This window comes from Phyllopteryx taeniolatus, chromosome 14 (assembly GCF_024500385.1).
Source record: "Phyllopteryx taeniolatus isolate TA_2022b chromosome 14, UOR_Ptae_1.2, whole genome shotgun sequence".
NCBI classification, from domain to species: Eukaryota; Metazoa; Chordata; class Actinopteri; order Syngnathiformes; family Syngnathidae; genus Phyllopteryx; species Phyllopteryx taeniolatus.
The window spans coordinates 4,007,230-4,030,478 of NC_084515.1; the positions used below are offsets into that span (position 1 = coordinate 4,007,230).

The 23,249-nt window shown below is 41.1% G+C and overlaps 2 protein-coding genes across 3 annotated transcripts; one reads left to right on the forward strand and one right to left on the reverse strand.

The window, feature by feature from the left end:
- Positions 1–5,536, reverse strand: fam78ba (family with sequence similarity 78 member Ba). Its single transcript, XM_061796480.1, has 3 exons — positions 4,816–5,536; positions 2,784–3,063; positions 1–1,598 (listed from the first exon to the last, which is right to left on the reverse strand). Exons 1-3 carry the CDS (start codon positions 5,187–5,189, stop codon positions 1,356–1,358), a joined length of 897 nt encoding a protein of 298 aa, XP_061652464.1. The 5' UTR covers positions 5,190–5,536; the 3' UTR covers positions 1–1,355.
- Positions 5,537–5,970: 434 nt separating this feature from the next.
- Positions 5,971–21,766, forward strand: cmpk (cytidylate kinase). Of its 2 annotated transcripts, XM_061796481.1 has the most exons (7): positions 5,971–6,252; positions 11,844–11,990; positions 14,946–15,098; positions 15,184–15,260; positions 16,185–16,281; positions 19,662–19,788; positions 21,079–21,766. In XM_061796481.1, the coding sequence occupies exons 1-6, from the start codon at positions 6,109–6,111 to the stop codon at positions 19,749–19,751; spliced, it is 708 nt and encodes a 235-aa protein (XP_061652465.1). In that variant the 5' UTR covers positions 5,971–6,108; the 3' UTR covers positions 19,752–19,788; positions 21,079–21,766. The 2 variants fall into 2 exon arrangements, with proteins under 2 accessions (XP_061652465.1, XP_061652466.1); XM_061796482.1 differs by lacking the exon at positions 19,662–19,788 and having other exon boundaries at positions 5,975–6,252.
- Positions 21,767–23,249: the final 1,483 nt, after the last annotated feature.

Genomic DNA, 23,249 nt, shown 5'->3' on the forward strand with positions numbered 1-23,249 from the left:
TGGTTGTAATGGCCATTTTATTCAACAAAACACCCTTACAAATAACCGAAGATGATAACAGAAGTGAAACTGATACTTCACAGATTTGTTCTTTTGTTTATACACTCAGACAACCGTTGCATAGTTGTGGCCTTCAGAGCAAATGAGCAGTTTGGAATGGAGGTAGTGTGTGTGTGTGTGTGTGTGTGTGTGTGTGTGTGTGTGTGTGTGTGTCTGTGTGTGTGTCTGAGGTGGACAGACAAGCGGGAAAGGAGGCAGATGGGCGGATGAGACATGAACCTGGAGAGAAGCACAGATGGAAAATAAGCCATGTGAGTGGAGTGGCAGGCGGAGCCGTGAACGGTGCTCAGCATGAACCGGACCAGAACCATGACATGGGAAGGCTCTCGTTGGTGATTATCCACAGAAAAAACACTGCTACACAGCCACTATACCATATGATGACAATGATTTAACATTGTGAAAATATAATCTGGTTTACAGCACTCCCATTTTGAAGTACCAGGAGGATATTCAGATTCCCTGATTGTCTGGAAATATATTTACAACGTATGTAACAATGTCTTGGTATGATGAGATCAGACCCACATTCACTTGACTATTTCAGTACAGTTTAGGCTTATTTCAGATGTGATAAACATGACGTTTACAATTACATTTTTGTTTTAAAATTGTAATGTGGCACTCTTCTGTGTAATTCCCATTGCTCTTGTTGGACGCGTTATGAAAAATATCCTAAATAGCAGGTACAGTTACGATCGGAAATGAATGTTTTCTCTATGAATTCATTGTGCTATAAACTCCAGCAGATGTCTTTTTCCTTTGCAATTTTCATACTGACTTGTTAGAAGAATAGTATGACCTTAACTAAAAAGATTAATATAATACTTAAGTGTCTTAAATAATCTGAATACATTCTTTAACTCTGGTAATGAGTGTGCTGAAGGCCTTCAATGGCACTAAGGAGGTATCATCAGCCTGCGGTTTTGTTTTGGCTGATGTGACGTCTCGATCACAAACGCTTTAAGGAATACAAAACAAATACGATTCTTAAATCTTTCCAATGACAGTTTTCCTCACTCATCGCATGCAATAAGATCTACGCAAGGATGCAGGATACAGTTCTCGTCAAGGGTCAAATACCATGGCGGTGCATCTAAAAAGAGTTCACTTTTAAAAATGCTGGCAAAGCACTCTAATTGCAGTTCTTGGCCAAACAACACTTGATGCAACACCAGTCCTCTTTAGCTGTCCATCTGGACTCTGACGCCTCATGGATCAGTTCCTTTGTTGGCTTCATCACCCTCATCTTCTGTTTTGGCAAGAATAGACAATAGCTTTTGTTTGGGAGTCCCTCATTTTGGCGGTATGACGACGAGTGGGACTCCTCGCCGTGGCCTCCACATTAGCACTTGGGCGTCATTGGCGTTCGGCCTCCCCAGGGCGTTGGGAGGGATTGGCTCCTGGTAGTTGAGGATGTGCGGCTGCTCCTGATAAGGCCGACCCACCAGGGAGGCCCTCGAGCCCAGGGGCATGTCCGGGTTGACGGCGATGTCAACCCGCATACGCCACCGCACTGTCTGCAGTACAATTCGTTCCTGGAAGAGAAGAGGAAGGTAATGATGTTTTGCAGGAGAACACCTAGAGCAAGCCTGGCCAACCTGGGGCTCGGGGAAACTCTTTCACCAGTTTCTTGCGGGTCTTACGTTCACGCCGCACGATAATGCCTGTTGCCAGGCAACCCGGACACACTCGGAACTAACTACACAATTTTCCCTTATGAAAACGCTCTATATAAACACCTCAATCAGAATAAACAGGCCAAATTTGAATGAAATTTCATTTGGTTTTACAGGGATGGAATTTTCCTAATTCCAAACTGATCAGAAATAAATGTTCGCCATGTTAACCATGAGTCTGAATGTGTGAATCTCTGCTCTGTCTGTTGATCATTTCACTTGTGCTTTTATTGTATTGGATGATAGATTTGCATATTTTACAAGTGACCATGCTAACGGTCTCATTTTTGGTAAAATATTTCCACATGCTTGTAGCATCCATTCAGCTGTATACACTGACATCAGTGTCGTAAAGCGACACAAGTGTCTCAGTGTTGTATCGTAAAACTTCTATGACGAACAGGTTCTCGTTAGCGTATTGTTGTTGTCTGTGCATTATTAGACATAACATTTTGGCAACCAAGATGGAGTTTCACTTCACGGCGCTGCCCTCGTTTCTCGCCACCAGTCTCAAGATCCCGCTGGTATCAATCTTTTAAGACTAGTGGCGATTGGAATAGCCGAAGCTAGTCAGGCTAACCGCTATGCTCATGCACAACCATCTTATTTTCGTACTCTTGGACCCTTGTTGGCCAGGCATTTCGTAGCGCCACAGAGCGTTTTATGTGTGTGTGTGTGTGTGTGTGTGTATATATATATATATATATATATATATATATATATATATATATGATGGCAGCAGAAGGGCGAGTCATAGGTTCACTATAAATTGGCGCATTGGAAGACGAGATTTCAAAACCACATAATTGTCATCTTCAAGCATTAAACGTCGATGCGGAGTGGTAAAGTCAATTTGTCCACTAGTTGACTTATCAGTTGACCCCTATTATCTATAACATATACCAGTCCTGAGTGTACACTACCTCTCACCCGAAGTCAGCTAGAATGGACTCCAGCTCACCCACGACCCAAATTAGGACAAGGGCTATAGAAGATGGATGGATGGAGTTGAAGACAAGCCATTTTCATACGTTTTTGTCCCACCTTGGTGATGGAGTTCATGGCTACCAGCCAGGTGATGAAGCTCTGATCCCTGGTGATGTGGGTTAGCATGGGTGTGTTGCTGTTGCTGATGGGAACAGCCCAGGTCACACTCGGGTAGAAGTTGTCATTCATGCTGACCGTCAGGCGTGACGGTTTGGAGGTAGGACCGGTGAGGGTGACCGTTTCGGTGGTGTTGCCATACCACGGATAGCTGACGCCATCGGAGTCGCTGATAGCCTTGACCCGGCCCTCCCGCAGCTCTGGTAACTCCCAGCTGGACCTTGTGACAGGAAAAAGCAGGAGAGGATAGAAATTGTGTGCTCTGTATATCAAAACAAACCCTTCTCGTAATACTGTAATCAGTAATAAGGACTGAGCCTTGCCATGAATAGGGAAAAAGACTTAAGTAATTTACAGCTCCACTAAAAATTTTTTATAATTCCCTATATTAAAAGTTTAAACTTTAATATACCACAAACAATGTTCCCAAAACACTTTGATTTTATTTTGTGAAAAAAATACATCGGAAGTGCACAAGTACATGCACATGTGGCGAAAACTCTCTGTAACTTCCCCTGACAACCCTTGCTAAACAATAGCTCCTCCTGGACATGCAACGCTTGTCTCTCAGTCAAGATGTATCACTTCAACATTCTTCCTTGACACCAACCACAGCAATACAGTGACATACAAAATTAATTTGTTCTATGGCAAAGCTCTTTACTCAATTTACCCATACTGTATATCATATCATTTTTCTCTATAGAATTGTAATGCCAAGAATTGAAGAATTCCAGCCCTAACATGTTTTCATAAAAGAAAAATGCACTGTATTGTATGAAACATTGGATAAAGTGTAATTACTGTATGTACTGTAGTATTCGTGTGTTGGATGTGTCCCTTTAAGGGGCATGGTCTCGTGAGTGACGTCGGGACCCGAAGTAGAGTTGGCTTAGTAGGTTGGGTTTGTCTGCTTGTGAGCGTCTGGGTGTGAGTTGTGGCTTACAGCAGGTCCTTGCGAGTGTTCTCATTTTGTATTTGTGTGTTTGACTGTTTGTTCCAGCACGGCTCCAGCACGCCCGCGACCCTAGTGAGGATAAGCGGTATGGAAAATGAATGAATGAATGAATGAATGAGCAATTCAAATGCCTCTAAAAATCCTTCATAACAAATAAATTCAGGAAAAAACACTTGGTTACTCCATGACCTATTATACTGCCCACACTGCTCTTGTCACAAATGTTTTATTTGCGCTACTGAAGTTGAGTTTTTAGGGTAAGTGACGCTGGTTGAAAAGTCACTGTAATTTTGACATGTTGACTTGGAGAACCCCTTGAAATTTCGGTTTGTACGAGCTTATTGGAGGATATTTTTAACTGAAACTTGTGAGCCAATCGGAAAAGCTGGGGTTCCCTGAGTAGCAGACGAAACAAAAGGTTTGAAGAGATCTTGAGAAATCATGGAGTTAAACTGTGTTACTCTAATTTGAAGGCATTTTTGACTATACATGATATCATACAAAAATGGCTTTTTTTTCCCCAACACAAAAAAAACTCAATTTCCCTGGAACCCATCGCCGATTTTGAAAATTCTTGCTGGGTTGTACTCAGGTTAATATAACCATTCTCACCAGGCTTAGCATTTTGACACACTGCCACTTTTGGGAAATCTTGCCACGGTGCTCCTTTTAAGTATGCAGGGCCATGTAGGTTTGGATGTTTTTTTTCCTCCCTTAATAATAAAAAACATTTAAAAACTGAATTTTGTGTTTACTTGTGTTGTCTTTGACTAATATTTTAATTTGTTTGATGATGGGAAACATTTAACTATGACAAAAATCCCCCCAAAAATAATAAAATCGGCAAGGGAGGCAAAGGCTTTTTCACACCACTGTAAGTTTTCTTCTTCTGTTTTGCTGTCAAACTTTCAAACGCAAGCCATGGCCGACATCGACCCCTGGATCACCTCCTCATCACAAATTTTTCTCGGTCACAGATTTTTCCGAATTTGTGGGGGATTATTGTATACTTACATGCCAATATCCCCATACGTGTTGTAGAACTCCATCTGGGTGCAAGCTTGGATCCAGCCCACCACCCAAGTTTCATTCCGGGGCACTGGTGGCATGACAACTCCCGCCGAGGCCCTGAAGTAAGGCGTCTTGTAGCGAAGTACGATGGGCGAGTTCTCCTCGATGATGGTGGGACACTGGTCAATTGAGGCTGACACCTCATACACCACAATATTTTCCCGTCTGATGCGGGGCTTGCACGCGATGCTTTGAATACATCCCATACTGCAGGTGACCAGCAGATTGAGTAATACACAAGGGAGCAATTGACACCTGACCAGCATGCACATCAGTCCCATCCAGGTTCCACCCTTGCCTGGAGAACCAGTCACCATTCATCAAATGTAAAAGCGGCTTGCATGGGCAAATATTGGGGGTGATGTGGAGGTGAGAGTGCAGTAGGGACTGGGGAGGAAGTATCACAGACCTCTGCAGCCTCCTCCCCCTGGTGTGCCTGCTGACTGCCGCACTGCCCTTGGCGCTCGTCCCCACAAACTGCAATCCGGCCTCGCCGAGGCTGCTGCTGATGCTGCTGCTGCTGATGATGATTCTCCGCCGTGCGTCCGGGGGCTCCTTTCTTCCTTAATGAGTCCACACGTCCGGCTGCCCAGTGCCGCTCGATCCTGCTGCTGCTGCTGCTGCTCGGAGCTGCTGTCATGTCAAGCGGCGACCGGGCTGACAGGTGCGTCAAAAGGAAACAGGGTGGGGAGGTTGGATTCCTTTTGTTTGCCTACATTCAAGATAAAACCCTTGCTCTGCATCACTAAATGAAAAGAAGCTCCGTCAAAACGAAGGCCGGCGAAGGGGCTTGGAAAGGAGAGACAGCCGCTATTTGAAAGCCCGGCTCTCTGTGCGGTGCTTCCACTCTTACAAATGCATGAATGGCGAATCATGAATGAGGCGAGAGAAATGTGGGAAAAACAACCGCTGTTTCTCGATGCTGGTAAGGGAGAGCATCCTTTTTTTCTTCTCGGTGCGGATCGCCTCGCTCGGTTTTTTGGTTTTGGAGGTGCTGATGCTGGAAAGCCAGGGGAGTGGCGTCACTCGACCTCTTCCTCGGAAAAAAAAACCCACCCGTTATACGTCACAAGAAGCGCAGCACCTCATTGGACGCTGAGCTCGAATGCGGAAGTGGTGTCCTTCGGCTCCTTTCACTCGCACTGACACGCATTCAACTACCAGTGAGGCTTCTATTCGCCTTCTCTTCCCCCAAGACGTGCTGGTTCACATTTTCAGGGCCAGCGTGTCTGGTTTATGATCGGCCGTTTGGTGAATAACGTAGCGCAGAGGGTGCCGAGCCTTTTGTACCGGGTGTGTGTGATGAAGAAGCCGCAGGTTGTGTTCGTCCTGGGCGGGCCTGGCGCCGGCAAAGGGACCCAATGCGCCAAAATCGTCGAGGTAAGCTACAAGAGATGGCGAGAGGGATTCGAACACCTTTTATGTGACGTCTTATCATGGACAGTGAAAATTCACGACCAAAGACTAGACTCTGGATGTCATAGCCAGTATGCTAAGCCCCTTAGGGCACTATTATCGCCTCTTCTTTGACATCTGGTCGTCCTCTAAAATGAACCTGTGCTAACTAGCTAGCTAGTTAGCCAGTTATCAGAGGTGGGAAAACGTATTCACACCCTGTACTTAAGTAGCGTGTATGTGACATACTTTGCTTCCACAGCATACGTTTAGTGGTGGTTATTAGAATAACCAAATAGTTCTGAATAGCTAAAACTCGCTAAAGTCACTATTGTTGAATTGGTATCCATATATGGTCCAAATAAAACCAGCTCTAGATACCATATTTGTAATCTTATCAGTGACTAGGTGGTTTGTAAAGGTCAGGGTGTATGTGTGGGATACACTTGTCCATGTAAACTTTAAACCAAACTGAACAGAGGATGGCATTTGTTTGTTAGGCCTGGTACACACAAATATAATCACCGTGCTTTGGGCCGGCCCCATTCTGCGCCTTCTGAGCAAGGACAACAAATGCCAAACTATTTTATGTCTTGTACGATTATCCTATAAGACTATTGTGTGATCTGAGGTGTGTTAAAAGTGTATTTGTCTGATAATAGGGTCTGAAACAGGTTGGGGCCAACAATCTTACTCCTACTACTCACGACTGTCAATTGTGATGTGAAATGGAAATGTAGCCAACTGACCTGACTGAGGAACAAGGAAATTACTGTAAATAAAAACAAACATGTCTTATCTAATGTTGTTTTTTTGTATAAAAGTGGGTTCACCAGACGGCACGGCTTATTTTCCAAAGCAAGTCTTTATTAATGACCACCATTTTTTAACACTCCCGCCTCCGATTACTTCGGAGGCACCTGGGGAAACATTGCCGCAATATTTACAGTAGTGCTTCTTGTTCATTTTTGTTAGAGCACGTTTCATCATGAGAGAGAGATTTTTTGGTAGACTAGATTTGAGATAAGTGGTGGAACAGAATCTTTGTGTGGTGTTCTGTGTTGAGATTATCAGAGCACACCACACACAGTACAATCAAAACTGTTAATAAATGCCTGTTTACTTTTTTCATCTTCATGTGCGAGGTCTGTAACAGATAATCTTTTGAGATTTGGAAAAAAAAAACATGTATACCATGCCTTACAGGGTTATCTTAACCCATCCATCCATTTTCAATAGCACTTGTCCTCTTTAGGGTCACGTGTGAGCTGGAGCTTAACACATATGACTGAAGTTGAACGGCACACCCTGGACTTGTTGCCACTTGCCAGGGCACTGCTTTTTTAAATCACCCACACATATGATGACGACAAAGGGTCAGCAGGACGAACACATAGATACAATTCGCCAAACTGGTTGAACTTGTCTAGCATGCGACCTGTATTTTTCCCAACTTGTTCGGTTGCACATCCATGACTGGTGAAGTCCCACTAGTACATAGTTCCATCCATCCATTTTCTATAATACTTATTGTTTTACTATTACACTTAATGATATTTATAATTTCTTATGTGCCTGTGGCTAAAAAGCGAAATTGTGGGCAGTCTTGTTGCCAAAATGATCGATAGCGTTTCCAAAAATTACGTTTATTGGTACAAAGCGACATCCAGCGGACTGCCAATCCAGTTTATATTGTGTTTTACAAGAATACGTTACTATATTTGTAAATTCATTTGTGCCTGTGGCTAAAAATGCGACACATGGAAAGTCTTTGTTGTCGAAATACACTATTGCAGTCAATGAATGTAGCCAAGAGCTTCAAATAGCCAGACACTCTCCTTTATTTTTTTGCCCATTTACTCTTTGTATATTTATAATCTAGCTACTGCAGCCAGGGCGATCCATTTCTTACTTGTCAATCATGCCATGTTGTTTGTGGTTAGGGGTGTCCCGATCCATTTTTTTCCACTTCTGATCTGATACCAATATTGCAGCCTTAAGTTTTGGCCGATACCGATATCGGTCTGATCCGATTTCAGCAATTATCATACATAGATTACCTATTTTGTAGTATGGTATGTTAGAAAAGGCTTGATCAAGTGATATTACTCAAACAGAGAACAATAATAATCAGGAATAGTAGGTATTGAGAAAAACTGACGCATTTTTTTATTAACCAATGGGTTCCATAAAGTAACTGCTGTGCACGTTTTGACCTGAGGGGCAGTGTTTTGCACGCAATGAGATACACACTTGCAGTAACAAAGAAAGTACTACCCCGATTCCAGTGAAGTTGGGACGTTGTGTTAAAAACAGAATACAATGATTTGTAAACCATGTTCAACCTATATTTAATTGAATACACTACAAAGACAAGATATTTAATGTTCAAACTGATAAACTTTATTGTGTTAAGCAATAACATAGAATCAGAAGGTTGATGGATGTCGTGAGGGAAGACATGATGGCAGTTGGTGTTCGAGAGGAGGATGCAGGAGATAGGCTCTCATGGAAAAGGATGACACGCTGTGGCGACCCCTAACGGGACAAGCCGAAAGGAAAAGAAGAAGAAGATTAACATAGAATTTTATGGTTCCAAAAAAGCTGGGACAGGTGGCATGAAAGGCAGAAAGTTGAGGAATGCTCATTAAACACCTGTTTGGAACATCCCACAGGTGAACAGGCTAATTGGGAACAGGTGGGTGCCATGATTGGGTATAAAAGGAGCTTCCCTGAATTGCTCAGTCATTCACAAGCAACGATGGGGCGAGGGTCACCTCTTTGTGAACAAGTGCGTGAGAAAATAGTCGAACAGTTTAAGGACAATGTTCCTCAACGTACAATTGCAAGGAATTTAGAGATTTCATCATCTACGGTCCATAATATCATCAAAATATTCAGAGAATCTGGAGAAATCACTGCATGTAAGCGGCAAGGCCGAAAACCAACATTGAATGCCCTTGACCTTCGATCTCTCAGGCGGCACTGCATCAAAAACTGACGTCAATGTGTAAAGGATATCACCACATGGACTCGGGAACTCTTCAGAAAACCATTGTCAGTAAATACAGTTCGGCGCGACAGCTATAAGTGCAACTTGAAACTACTATGCAAAGCAAAAGCCATTTGTCAACAACACCCAGAAACGCCGCCGGCTTCTCTGGGCCCGAGCTCATCTAAGATGGACTGATACAAAGTGGAAAAATGTTCTGTGGTCTGACGAGTCCACATTTCAAATTGTTTTGGGAAATTGTGGATGTCGTGTTCTCCGAACCAAAGAGGAAAAGAACCATCCGGACTGTTAAGGACGCAAAGTTCAAAAGCCAGCATCTGTGATGGTATGGGGCTGTGTTAGTGCCAATGGCATGGGTAACTTACACATCTGTGAAGGCACCATTAAAGCTGAAAGGTACATACAGGTTTTGGAGAAACATATGCTGCCATCCAAGCAACATCTTTTTCATGGACGCCCCTGCTTATTTCAGCAAGATAATGCCAAACCACATTCTGCACGTGTTACAACAGCGTGGCTTCGTAGTAACAGAGTGCGAGTACTAGACTGGCCTGCCTGCAGTCCAGACCGGTCTCCCATTGAAAATGTGTGGCGCATTATGAAGCGTAAAATATGACAACGGAGACCCCGGACTGTTGAACAGCTGAAGCTGTACATCAAGCGAGAATGGGAAAGAATTCCACCTACAAAGCTTCAACAATTAGTGTCTTCGGTTCCCAAACGTTTATTGAATGCTGTTAAAAGAAAAGGTGATGTAACACAGTGGTAAACATGACCATGTCCAAACTTTTTCCCCCATCGTTGCTTGTGAATGACTGACCAATTGAGGGAAGCTCCTTTTATACCCAATCATGGCACCCACCTGTTCCCAATTAGCCTTTTCACCTGTGGGATGTTCCAAACAGGTGTTTGATGAGCATTCCTCAACTTTGTCTTTTTTGCCACCTGTCCCAGCTTTTTTGGAACGTGTTGCAGCCATAAAATTCTAAGTTAATGATTATTTGCTAAAAACAATAGTTGATCAGTTTGAATATTAAATATCTTGTCTTTGTAGTGTATTCAATTAAATATAGGTTGAACATGATTTGCAAATCATTGTATTCTGTTTTTATTTGTTTAACACAACATCCCAACTTCATTGGAATTGGGGTTGTAGAAGTCATGATTAAACATTATTCTAACTAGTGTTTCTCAGTGTGAAGACTAAATGCCAGAGATAGGTTTGTATGTGTTTTTACAGCACTTGTGTACCAGTATTCATTATTTTGAGGGATAAGTGTCGCGAGATTGATGCTAATCTTCGTTAGTTCGTCAATGGGGTTTTTCATTGTGTGTTAACTTTGAGCTAGCGATTTTGGTGAACAAAAACGAAGAAACTACCTGATGATGTATTTGAACATTAAATAGGTGTAATTATTTTATGTGTGTTTAGTTTTACAGTGAACTTCAACTGGAGTGTCAAATGATTTTAAACGAGCAACATTCAATTACGCTTGGCTACTATGTTACCACCTTAGCAAGCTGTTGTGATCTCATGGGCTCTATATACCTTCCGGGCGCTGCTGGATAGAAGTGCTGTAGTGGAGTATGGAATGGACTTCCTGTATAAGAGTGGTGAAATCTGACGTTTTAGATCCTGTCTGCTGACATCGGACCAATTTCTGATATCAAAGATCGGATCGGTAGAAAAATGGATGGATGGATGGATGGATCGGGACACCCCTATTTGTGGTGCAATAAAAAATAAAGTTGTATATAAGGCGCCTCAAAACGTTTCCCGATAACCCCCAACTATGCAGTGTGCACATATAGAGAAACAACCCTTCACATTCACCTAAGGACAATTTACAGTCTTCAGTGAACCTAACTAACATGCACGTATTTTGAGTTTTGGCAGAAGCTAATGCACCTTGAGAAAACCCATGCAAGCGTAGGGAAAACACGGAAGCTCCTCACAAGAAGGTGAATGCGCTAACCACTCAGTCACAGTGCTGCCTTATACACAGTTAGGTTTTTCAATTTATGAATCCTGCTTTTAAACAAACACATCCTGTCTGGTGAAGTCAAGCACACAAACTCAGTTTCAGTTCTCGAATCTGACTTTGGTATACAAGTGTTGTTGCTTGTCCCTGTGTGAGGCTGTATGTGTATCTCTGTATTGCTGGGTGTTGCCTGTTGGTCTACATATATGGTTTTCAAGCCTGAATGACAGTTGTACACAGAGGCTCTATTCATTCAGTGCGAAGGGCACGTTCCCGGACGTAACTCCCAGTTCCGGGTGTGCAAGGGATTAAGCCGCTTTAAAAAAATGCTTTATGACTCAGACTTCTCTCCTTTACCAGTGTATTAAAATGTGTCAATGGGTATCACAAGGCAGGGCGGTGAATTAGTGGTCAGCATGACTGCCAGTCAAGAGGTTCTGGGTTCAATTCATTTGGTTAAATTGCCCATTATTTGAGTGTCAATGATTGGTTCTCTATGTGCCCTGTGATTGACTGGCGACCAGTACAGGGTGTACCCAAGATAGGCTGTATTGAAATGTCTGTGTCGCTTTGTACCTCAGAACTACAACTACACTCATCTGTCAGCTGGAGACCTACTGAGGGCAGAGCGGGCCAGAGAGGGATCGGAGTTTGGAGTTCTCATCGCCAACTTCATCAAGGAAGGCAAAATTGTCCCTGTGGAGATCACCATCAACTTACTTAGAATGGTGAGGAACATAATTGACGCACCACACGTCAGGCAAGTTCCTCAAGATCTTTTTGCAAGTCTGTATTCATTTGATTGAAATCAACTCACATTTGAAATATGTTATCTGACATCATTTTAATTCAACTTTCTTGGCTACAGTAGAAAAGATCGTTTTACCAAGCAGTACTAGTTTGGCTCAGAATAGTATGCTTTTTTTGGTTTGCTTTTGTTGTTCAGTTTTAAATGATTGAGGAGTACAGTGAGCTGCCATTTATCGTCCCCAAGATGGCAGTAATGCCTAAAGTACAGTGGATAAAAATAGTCTACACACCCGTGTTCAAATGCCAGGTTTTTCCACCATAAATACCTGTACAACTCTGTTTATTTTATTTTCGAAAATCTTTGAGAGATTTAATTTAATTTTCATAAACAACCGTAAAAATGTGGTTGCAGTAGTGCGCACATCCACATAACTGGGCATTTGGCTGTTTTCAGAATGAACTAATCACATTCAAACTCATGTTAAATGGGAGTAAGCACACCTGCCACCGTTTAAACAACCTTGGATGAACTCCAAATAGTTTTGCTGTTTTAGTAGGCTTTTTATGACATTTTTCTTCCTAGTAGAAGCCTGAAGGTTTTGTGTTTACAGTTCTTTGAAAGATAAGACTTCTGTCTTATCCTAGTATCCCGTATCACAGACATATGAAGAAAACTGATTATTATCACACGTACTGAACAAGCCAGTATTTGCAAGAAATTCCTGTAGCTGCTTCAATGTTGCTGTCGGTCTCTTGGCAGCCTCAGTCTTCCTGACTAGTTTTCTTCTAGTCTTTTCATTGCTTTTGGTAGGACACTGAGATCTTGTTAATCTTAATGCTGTGCCATATTTTCTCCACTTGATTATGACCGTCTTCACAGTGTTCTATGGTATATTTAATGTATTCGAAATTCTTTTTTACCCTTCTACTGACTGATACCTTTGAACAATGAGATCCGTCTGCGAAACATAGCTTGTGCTGTAAGATGTGATGACAAAAATGTCAACAGAAGCCTACTATACCAGCTGAACTTTATTTGGGGTTAATCAGAGGCACTTTCAATGCTGTCAGGTGTGTGCTGACTCCCATTTAACATGAGTTTGAATGTTAATTGGATAATTCTGAACACGTACCATGCCAGTTATAAGAGGGTGTGCACATTTGTTCAACCGCTTTATTGTAGTTTTTAAGTTTTACTTACACTCTCAAAAAGATTATTTTTCAGTTGAGTTGTACAGGTGACTGGTCACAATGGTGAAAAAAAGCTTTGAAATGACTTATCTTGGTAATTTTTGTTTTTAATATATCACAAAAACCTGGCATTTGAACAGGGGTCTGTAGACTTTTCATATCCACTCTATGTAAGTGTTTTGTGGTGAACTTTCAAAGGTTATTGACCAATGCTAAAGGAAGAAACTGGCACAAATTGATTAAAGTCAAATCTATATTACCATCTGTATTATGAGGGCATGTTTTTTTTCAGTACTCCTTGTCACAATTTTACTTTTAAATTGTCAAGGGAAAAGATTTCGCTTGCCAAATTTACAGAATGTTTTACTGTATCGAATCTAATCAAATTTATTTTAATCTACGACACATTTCACTACAGTGTCCCCGCTCTAGAAAGGAACTAGACTTTACACCGATCTGATCGGTGTTATCGGTATCGGCCGATAATTAGCATTTTATGCTGATCGGCTGATCGGATTTCATGTCATAAGTCGCTGATCCGATCAATGACTTCATTGATCGGCTCCGCACAAGACCTTTAACTCCGCGTCTTCGTCGCGTATGAAAAGCTACTTTATTTTTAGCCTTGTCACGTACAGTACTGTAACTATCTGACGGCCAATAAAGTTTTTTCAATCTTGTTGGTGAAAAAACACGACGTCGGTGTTTGGACTATTTTGCGGTGTCTCAGACAAACAACACGTAAGTTATTTGCATTCTGTGCACAACTGAAGTACGTTGTGGGGAACGTCATCTAAATGTTTCAACACAACTAATTTGATTGAGCATTGAAGGAGAAGCAGGCCGCGTTCAAGCAACGCAGCGTGAGGGGGAAAAATAAAACAAAACAATCAAACGGACTCAAACTCTGGACAACCCCGTCCATATAGCTGGAACAGTGAGAAAGTTAGAGTAAGCATGTCATTAACAGTATTTATTAAAGTAATTTAATTGCAACAAAGTAAATTAATTACAGTAAGTTAGCACTCATTGTTTGTCATGTTTTAATGTTGATTTGACCTAAATTTATGTCAGTGGCCAATCCTTGAATGCCCCCTAGAGGTCATTGGTGTTTTAACTTTTGTCTAAAATGCTAGAGAATAATTTGAGCTGGGACGGGCTCCAGCACGCCTGGAACCCTTGTGAGGATAAGGTGTACAGAAAATGGATGGATGGATGGATGGATGGATACAGTATACAGTACACAAGTATAGACAATAAATGAACAAGTCATGTAAATAGACACATTGCTCCATCTTGTGATCAGATTGGTGATCAGTTATCATTTTTTTTGCTTGCTGCTCGGTGATCAGCCCCAAAAATCCTGATCGTGTAAAGCCTAAAAGGAACAGTCATTTGAAAAAATAAATGAATAAATAAATCCTGCCATCAAGTTATATTGTTGTACATGGAGCCGTCAATTCCACAAGGGGGCAGCAGTGTATTAAACTGACAGCCACCTTATTTGAATAAAAAATGGTTATAGGAGACTCTTCTTTTGCTTTTTGTCAAGGGGGGAAAAAAACATCTGCCTAAAGGCCGCCAGCCAGTGTTATTCCTTTTTTTTTTTTGGTCATAGCTTTTATGTCACTGTGACAAGCCAGATGGATTTCGCAAGTACAACACAACATTTAATGTTGTGTTTTTCCATCAACAAATATGTCACGTTTAAACAAATGGTTTATTTTTTCATTCCCCTTAAGGCAATGGAAGAGACCATGAATAAAGATGAACAAAAGTTCAGCTTCCTCATAGATGGCTTCCCCCGCAATGAGGACAACCTTCAGGGTTGGAACAATGTCATGGATGGAAAAGCAGATGTCAAGTTTGTGCTTTTCTTTGACTGCAGCAATGAGGTACGTCATGGAAATGTTGCAGTGAAGTAGGCCTACGATTGAGTTTCATGAAACTGACAACATTTCTCGTCTGACGCATGCACAGGTTTGCATCAATAGATGTTTAGAACGAGGGAAGAATAGCAGGCGCACAGATGACAACAGAGAAAGCTTGGAGAAACGGTGTGCTTTTCCACTAATTTTAGATCAGTGTTTCCCAAACTTTATTGAGCTAAGGAACATAAACTATTTACACAAAGTTGGGGAGGTGAAATTGTGGGAAATTACTGGATGAAACTAAAATTGATGCACCAATACCACTTTTATCAGACAGAGTACAAGTACTTTTAAATTTTAGTTATTTTGAGTGCATTTAAGTACTGGCCGATACCAAGTACCGATACTTGATGAGGCCACTACATTTTGCAATTGTGAGGAAATGTGTTTTTTTTTTTAAATCAAATGTTTAAAAAAAAAAAAAAAAAAGTTTTTCTGAAATTCATAGGATTCACTCAAATACACTTTTTAGAACTTCTCATTACAACATGACAACAACAAAAACAGAATATCAAACTGAGTTCACCTGTAAAGTATAGTGCATTTCGGGTTCATTCTGAAATTTCACCCAATATCCCAACTTTGTGAGTAGTTTTATTTTATATTACGGCACACCGCCAAACAAAAATGTAAAAAAAAAAAAAAAAAAAAAAGTGGATTCACAGGTTAATTATATACCTCCTACCATTTAGTGGAAGGCCCTTTAAATTGTTCTGTTGGTAACTATATGTTGCTGGCATAGATGCACAAAAAATACATAATTTGTAGTGAATAAATCATATTTTGGGGAAATCATTGGATAATTTCTGGCACAGGTGATCTCCCCTGGTGTAGTGGTTGGGAATCACTACTTCAGTTGAACATTTTGTATATTTATAATAAAAATATTTTGTATACCTGTAGCCTGAACATTAACAATATCAGTAAATATTTTTGTGGCCCATTTTTCTTGCTTTTTGCTACCTGCACGAGTGTTTTTGATCTAATGTACAAGTACTCTGGTTCCCCTGTGTTGTTTGACCCCAATAACGTTTTTCCCCTCTGATACAGAATCCAAACGTACCTGCAGTCCACACGACCGATTATTGAGCTGTACGAGAAGCAAGGCAAGGTCCGCTGTGTGGATGCCTCTCACTCTGTGAATGAGGTGAGTCTACTCATGAACTGTAGGTAATGGTGTCAATACCACAACCACAGCTTGTTGAAGCAGAGGCAAGAACTTCTCAGTTCCAAAATTGCACTCAGAAAAGGCCATTAAAAAACATATGATAAATGGGATTCAAATACCCCAAAGACAGCGGCAGGGTGTTCATGTGGTTCACATGACTGACTCATCGCTCTGACCTTTCTGTGTGGAATTTCTTGGATGAGTTTTCTGCGGATGCTACGGCTTTCTCCGAAATTCCAACCTACTCCCAGCTGACTTTGGACGAGAGGTGGGGTACGCAGCCAATCGCAGGGCACAGTCACACCTATGGACAATTTCAAGTCCAATCAATGTATCTTTTTGGAATGTGGGAGGAAGCTGAAGTACCCATAGAAAAACTATACATGCACAGGGAAGAACATGCAAACTCCACAAAGGAAGCTGAGATTTGAACCCCAAACCTTAAAACTGTGAGGCAGACGTGCTAACCACATAGTACACCGTGCTGGCACCGGCGGATATGTTAAATTCAAATATTTTAAGAAACTGCCTTAAAAAACAGAAAAACTAAGACTGTCTAAGGTTTCAGAAAACAATTGATTATCAATTCTCAGTGCTCATGTTTTAGTCCACCAATCATAGCCCAATGATTTCAGAGAGTAAAGTAGTAAACCTTGACTTAAAAGTGCCCCAACTTACGGGTTTTCCAAGTTATGAGCCGGCGCTCAGTCGCATTTGTTTTCTTAATTTTTAAAAATGTTTGTAAGTTTTTGTTTTTTTTACTATGTGGCGCAAGCCAAAATTTGAGGCATGAGCAAGCGTTTAATATGCCGCCGCTAGATGGCAGCAGAGAGTGCCACAACACATCCCAGCATCCTGCCTCTCCCTCACAATTTAAGATATAAGTAAATCCTCAAATGCGGAACGTCACGTGACCCAACACGGAACACTGGATAACTGACTTCCTGTTTATGCTATGCTAATATACATAACTGAGATTGCTGACATGATTGTTTGAAGCCGAACTTGCAAACTTTTTTTGTCTTTATGACTAGTGTCTTTGGACAAAAGTTCAGTTACATGTACATAATTTATTTATACAAATATGTTATGATACGCTACATGTAAACACGAACAAAGCCTGAACACTGTCTATTGTCATTTTTGGTGGCTTTGTGGTCACATCTTGTTTTGAAAAAAATATATGGGTGCTTTGAAATGGTCCACTTCCCCATTCACTCGAGCGAGGAGGAAGTGCTTTTATCCATTTTGCCCGATGGGGAAGTATGACAGGTTGTGCATTAGGGCTGGGAAAAAAAGAGTAACTCAGCGAAGTCAACTTAAAAAAATAGGTTGATGCAAAATTTCTGCCTCCAAACTCCGACGGGATGAAGAAAAAAAAAAAAAGTTCCGCCGGAACAGTTTAGCAGTTAGCATTTTGCCGTCTCAAATTCTGTACACCAAATTTATGCCTTACACTCAGTACAAACATATGCAGTTTAAGGATCGAACTCCATCTCTGATAAATGAGAGTAAAATGCATATTTAGTGGTTAAAAAATAAATAATAGTGGGGGGCAAGGGCAATTATTATTCTGTTATTGGACCAATAATCAATAGGAGAATCTATTCTAAAAAGATTTGATAGTGACAGCCCTATTGCACATCTACAGAATTAAGTTACAAGACGAATCATGGAACGAATTTAATTCTTAAGTCAACGTATCACTGTACTGTAGAAATATTCACCAGAGAGGTCAATATTTTTACTTGGCAGTGGTCCACTCTGCACTGCATATTCATGGTTCGGCATTTGACTATTATTTGCAGGTTTTCCTGCAAGAACCTATACTCTGATATTTGCACAAAAACTCGCCTTTCTGCGGTTTTGTGCTCAGGCCAAAGCCATGTTTCATCAAAAATCTAGTCGCATCTCTGTGCTAAGGACCCAAGTTGAACTGAGGGGAGGAACTGTTCTTAGTGTGTGTGTGTGTTGTGTGCACGTGTGTGCATGCGTGTGTGTATTACCTGACAACGGATACTATATTTGCATGTGGTGAACGGGAGTGATGTCATGCACTGTGATCGCAACATCTGTGATCGACTGTTGAATTTGCTTCACAGTGTACGACAAAGAGCATTTACGAATAGATGTTTTATGTCTTTGTTTTATGGTTGACGGGGTTTTCTTGTAATTGTTTTTGTGACAGTAACCTCTTTGAAAAGTAATTTCGGCTCTGAGTATGTTCTACAAATCTTGACGACAGAGAATGAAAAGCTACCGTACCATTTAGTCAGGCCCATAGCTTCGGCTGTGGCTGTGTGCGGCTGTGGTTTCACGTTGATAGAGCAGGTCGTCCAGTGACCAAAGGGTCGCGTTTGAATGCCGGCTCACCACTGTCGAAGTGTCCTTGGGCAAGAACCCTAATTTGCTCCCAGTGGGGCATAGCAGCAGCCTCCCATTAGTGTATGAATGTGTCTGTTTGAATGGTGAGGCTTTACAATATACATAATATATTTTGGGCACCGGATGGTGTAGAGAAAGAGCTAACTATTAACAGGGCACTGCATTTATTGTTTGTCACATAGGAAAAATACTTTGCTGCCATTTGGTGACATCAATAGGCAATTATAAAGTTTATTGTGGGAGTCAATTACTCATGAATTTTCGGTATTTGCAGCAGGGCTTGGTCTCATCCCTTGCTAATCATGGTTAATTATAAGAAGATAGGTGACATGTGATTGTCCAGTCCAGGGTGTAGTCTGCCTTTCGAACAAAGTCAGGTGGGATAGGCTCCAGCTTACCAGCAACCCTGATCAGCGGTATAGAAAATGGATGGTTGGATAATTTTGTAGTACAGATTTAAGGGTAACTTTCCTTCCTTTTTCCATACTTGCAGTTCTTTCCCATCTACTTTTATCACTGTCCAGTGTCCATTCATCCATTTTCCGTACCACTTATCCTCACTAGGGTCGCGGGTGTGCTACAGCCTGTCCCAGCTATCTTTGGGCAAGAGGCGGGGTACACCCTGAATTGGTCGCCAGCCAATCGCAGGGCACATTTAAACAAACAACCAGTCGCACTCAGATTCACACCCACAGGCAATTTAGAGTTGCCAATTAACCTACCGTGCATGTTTTGGGGATGTGGGAGGAAACCGGAGTACCCGGAGAAAAGCCACGCAGGAACAGGGAGAACATGCAAACTCCAGACAGGCGAGGCCGGATTTGAGCCAGTGTCCTCAGAACTGTGAGGCAGATGTGCTAACCAGTCGGCCTTTTGTCACTGTAACGTCAATTTTTCCCTCTGTGAGCCTCATAAAGAATATCTTTCTTTTGTTTATTTATTGTTTTTGCTGTGAGACTGTGTTTTCTCTGCAGAAAAGCAGCAATGCGGTTCCTTGTCAACTTCTCATGAATGTTGGCAGCTTCACTGGTGAAAATGGGGCTTGTCTGGAGTTTTACACATAAAGGCAGTTTTCACGTTGGTTTGCTAAAGGCAAAAAAGGCAAGCTTGAGTTATAACTTTACCCTTCTTAACAAGTTGAGGTTTGTCTTCTGTTGACATCCAAAGGTTGGGTGTGTGCACGTGTGACGTTGAATCGTGGAGCCTCCTGCACTCGTGTGTTTGAAATGAACACCACAAGACACTTACTTACTTGACCTATTTACAAAAGCCATACGAGACAAAAAAGACATTTAGGTGGGAATTACTTAATAAAATCTTGCTAAGCATAGCGTCTAACAACATTAACATTTTATTTTATGCCCTTTTTCTCCCCCAAACAATCAGTTTTGTTAATGTCCTCGTCTAGTGGTACCTTGACGTACGAGTGCCCTATTTTATAAGTTTTTCGAGTTACTATCAGTCTCTTTTTAAAATTGTTTGTTTTGCGTTGTGAGCCAAAATCTTAGCCAAAATTTGAGTTATGAGTGAGCTTTAGGTACTACGCTGGAATGGAACAATTTAGGTACTCTATGCCCCTCTTGTTGGTAAGGAGAGCAACGGTCGCCAGTGCACTTTATTTATTGAAGAAGATGGGCAAAGACACATGCAAGGAGCAACTTAGACTTACTATTACTCACTAGGCCACTCCCCTTAAATGCACACATCCAACACATGAATACGAAAGAATGTACGGTGATTACACGTAATGAAACTAGTTCATTTATTTACATTCTCCTTATGTTTTTTTATGCAATACAGTGCTGTTTTTTTTTTACACCGGTGCCTTGAAATTCGTGTTTTATTTGTTCCCTGACCATGCTCATAACTCGAAACATTCATCTCAAATCATCTTTACCTGTTAAAATGAACAGAAATGTGATTAATCTGTTACAGCCTCCCCCCCCCCCCCCCCCCCCCCCAAAAGACAACAGAAATGTTTGTAAGGTGTTTTTTTTAGAAAGGAAAATAGCATTCTATAATATTGCACGATAAAAACTTGTAGTAATAACGTAATTAAATTTAATGTAAAGAATTCAACAATTTGTGCAGACCAAGATTAATTAATTGTGGCTCCCTCCGGTGTGTGTGACTTGGTCACTGAGGGGCCGGTATGTTACAGTCATGCAGACAAATGAAGTTTCACAACTACTTTGTGATAGCTTAAAGGATTCTAAAACTGTGACTATTGATGCTAACCAATAACATGTCTTCCAGATTACTTAATTTATGTTAAAATAAAAAAACATTCTGTGCAGGCGCCTGGGGGATACCCCCAGGCCTCTGCTACAATGTTTTTTTTTTGGTCACCTTTTTTTATACCTTTGGTGTTTGCATGTCTGTCTCTTCCAGGTCTTTGCTGACGTGAAATGCATCTTTGACAAAGAGGGTTGACTTCTCTCCTGCTGTCAGCAGCACTTATTTTTACTCTTTTTAGTTTTTCTTTTTATCACCTGACAATGCATCTTGATAACCGTAATATTTATATGTGCGTTCATATGACTTTATACTTTCGGTTACTTTGTGTTTTTCTTTCTCTTGTAAAATCTGAGCTGTTTTTGTTGTTGTGCACAATGTGTAGGGTGGCAATGAATAATGAAAAGCTCATAGGGAATGACATTGACTCATCTGCGTTGTCTTCCATCATAGTTTGGAGCGCTGTCTATAGGAACAAATTGTACTATTAATGAGGAGACATACTTCGTTAAGTCAGAAATGGTATCACTGATGTCTTTACAATAATTATCTTATACTTGTTGGAAGCAGCTGCCATGTGTTTCAGACCAAAACGTCAAAAGTTGTGACGAGAGAAGCTGGAATTGTTTCCAAGTGAAATGCATAATTATCCTGCCTTACATTATGTATCACAACCATGACCGGACGGCTCTGATGAAGTAGGGCTTTTCACGCTGAGTACTGTACTTAGTAGATGTTCTGTGAAAATGATCAGAACCACTCAATGTACTTCTTCATACCCATACCTCCTGAGATCATACAAGTGTGTCTGTATCTGCAGAAGATAAAAACAACTATAAAAATGTTCCTAGTTTTCTTTTTGATTATGTGATGAATTATTTACTTGTATTTATTTACATTGGTATATCTTTAAAAGTAGTACACAAAATAGATTATACTGGATCCATAAATCACTTCCAATTAAGCCCCCCACCCCCCCAAAAATCACACTTTTGGCCACATTTTTTGTGAATTTATTATGTTTGTTGAGCGCTAGTTCTACACCACTGAAACCAATTGCTGCAATAATAAACATATTGGTAACTGAAATATCCATGTTTTGACTTTTCCATCCAAAAGGGGAGTTTGCAATTTGAAAAAAAACAAAAACAAACAAAAGAATTGTTGAAACAGTTGTCGTGACATTTGTCAGTTGTACATGATGAATATGTGAAAAATATCATCCCTATTTTTTGCCTCTAATTTGATATACAAGAAAACACCACACCCGTGGTAAAACAACCATTCAGAGACACCTGGCAAGGTGTGACTTACAAGGTGGAGCCACACTCATTATGGGCACACACATTTGGCCTCACGCTGACCTGTGTTACCGTGTTACCCCAGAAAAGTATGGAATCAGATTTGTGCCAAAAAGATCCACACAAAACTTTTTCAAATGCAAACATGCCAAAAAGATTCATGCAAAACTTTTTCAATCACAAACAAAAAACAAGGCTATCAAACAAAACTTCTTGAATTGCAAACAAAAAATAAGACTTTGAAGAGATATAGGCGGCACGGTGGACGACTGCCTCACAGTTCTGAGGACAGGGATTCAAATCCCGGCCACACCTGTGTGGAGTTTGCCTGTTCTCTCTGTGGCAGCGTGGGTTTTCTCCCACATTCCCAAAACATGCGTGGTATGTTGATAGAAGACTCTAAATTGCCCGTAGGTGTGAATGCTTGTTTGTTTATGTGTGCCCTGCGATTGGTTGGCGACCAGTACAAGGTGTACCCCGCCTCTCGCCCGAAGATAGCTGGGATTGGCTCTGGCACACCCGCGACCCTAGTGAGGATAAGCTGTACAGATGATGGATGGAAGAGATATAAAGTAATTTAAGCAAAAAAAAATAAAAAATCTTAAATGTAAATATTAAATATATATATATATATATTCTGCTGGCCATAACGAGTTTTGCATTTGCGTTGCCTGTTTTTGCTTGTAATTCTGTTTCCACGTGTGTGGTTTCGTTTTTTTTTTGTTTGTTTTTGTTTTGTTTTTTGGCGTGCGTTTCTGTTCTGTCTGGCGCCGTGGGGCTGCAATTTTCTCTACTGCGCATGCGTCTTGTATGGGAGCAAGCACATGTGGACAACAGTTCAACTATTTTGAATCACTTCAATTAAATATAAGTAATGTATCTATCATATATGTTGTCAATGCTGTACTAGGAATAAGTGACGTTGTAACATTATGCTAGTAACATGTTAGAAGCGCACAGTCACAGTTTATCAACAATTTAGCCGCTAATAACAGCTCTCTGTATTGCTAACGTTAGCTACCATAC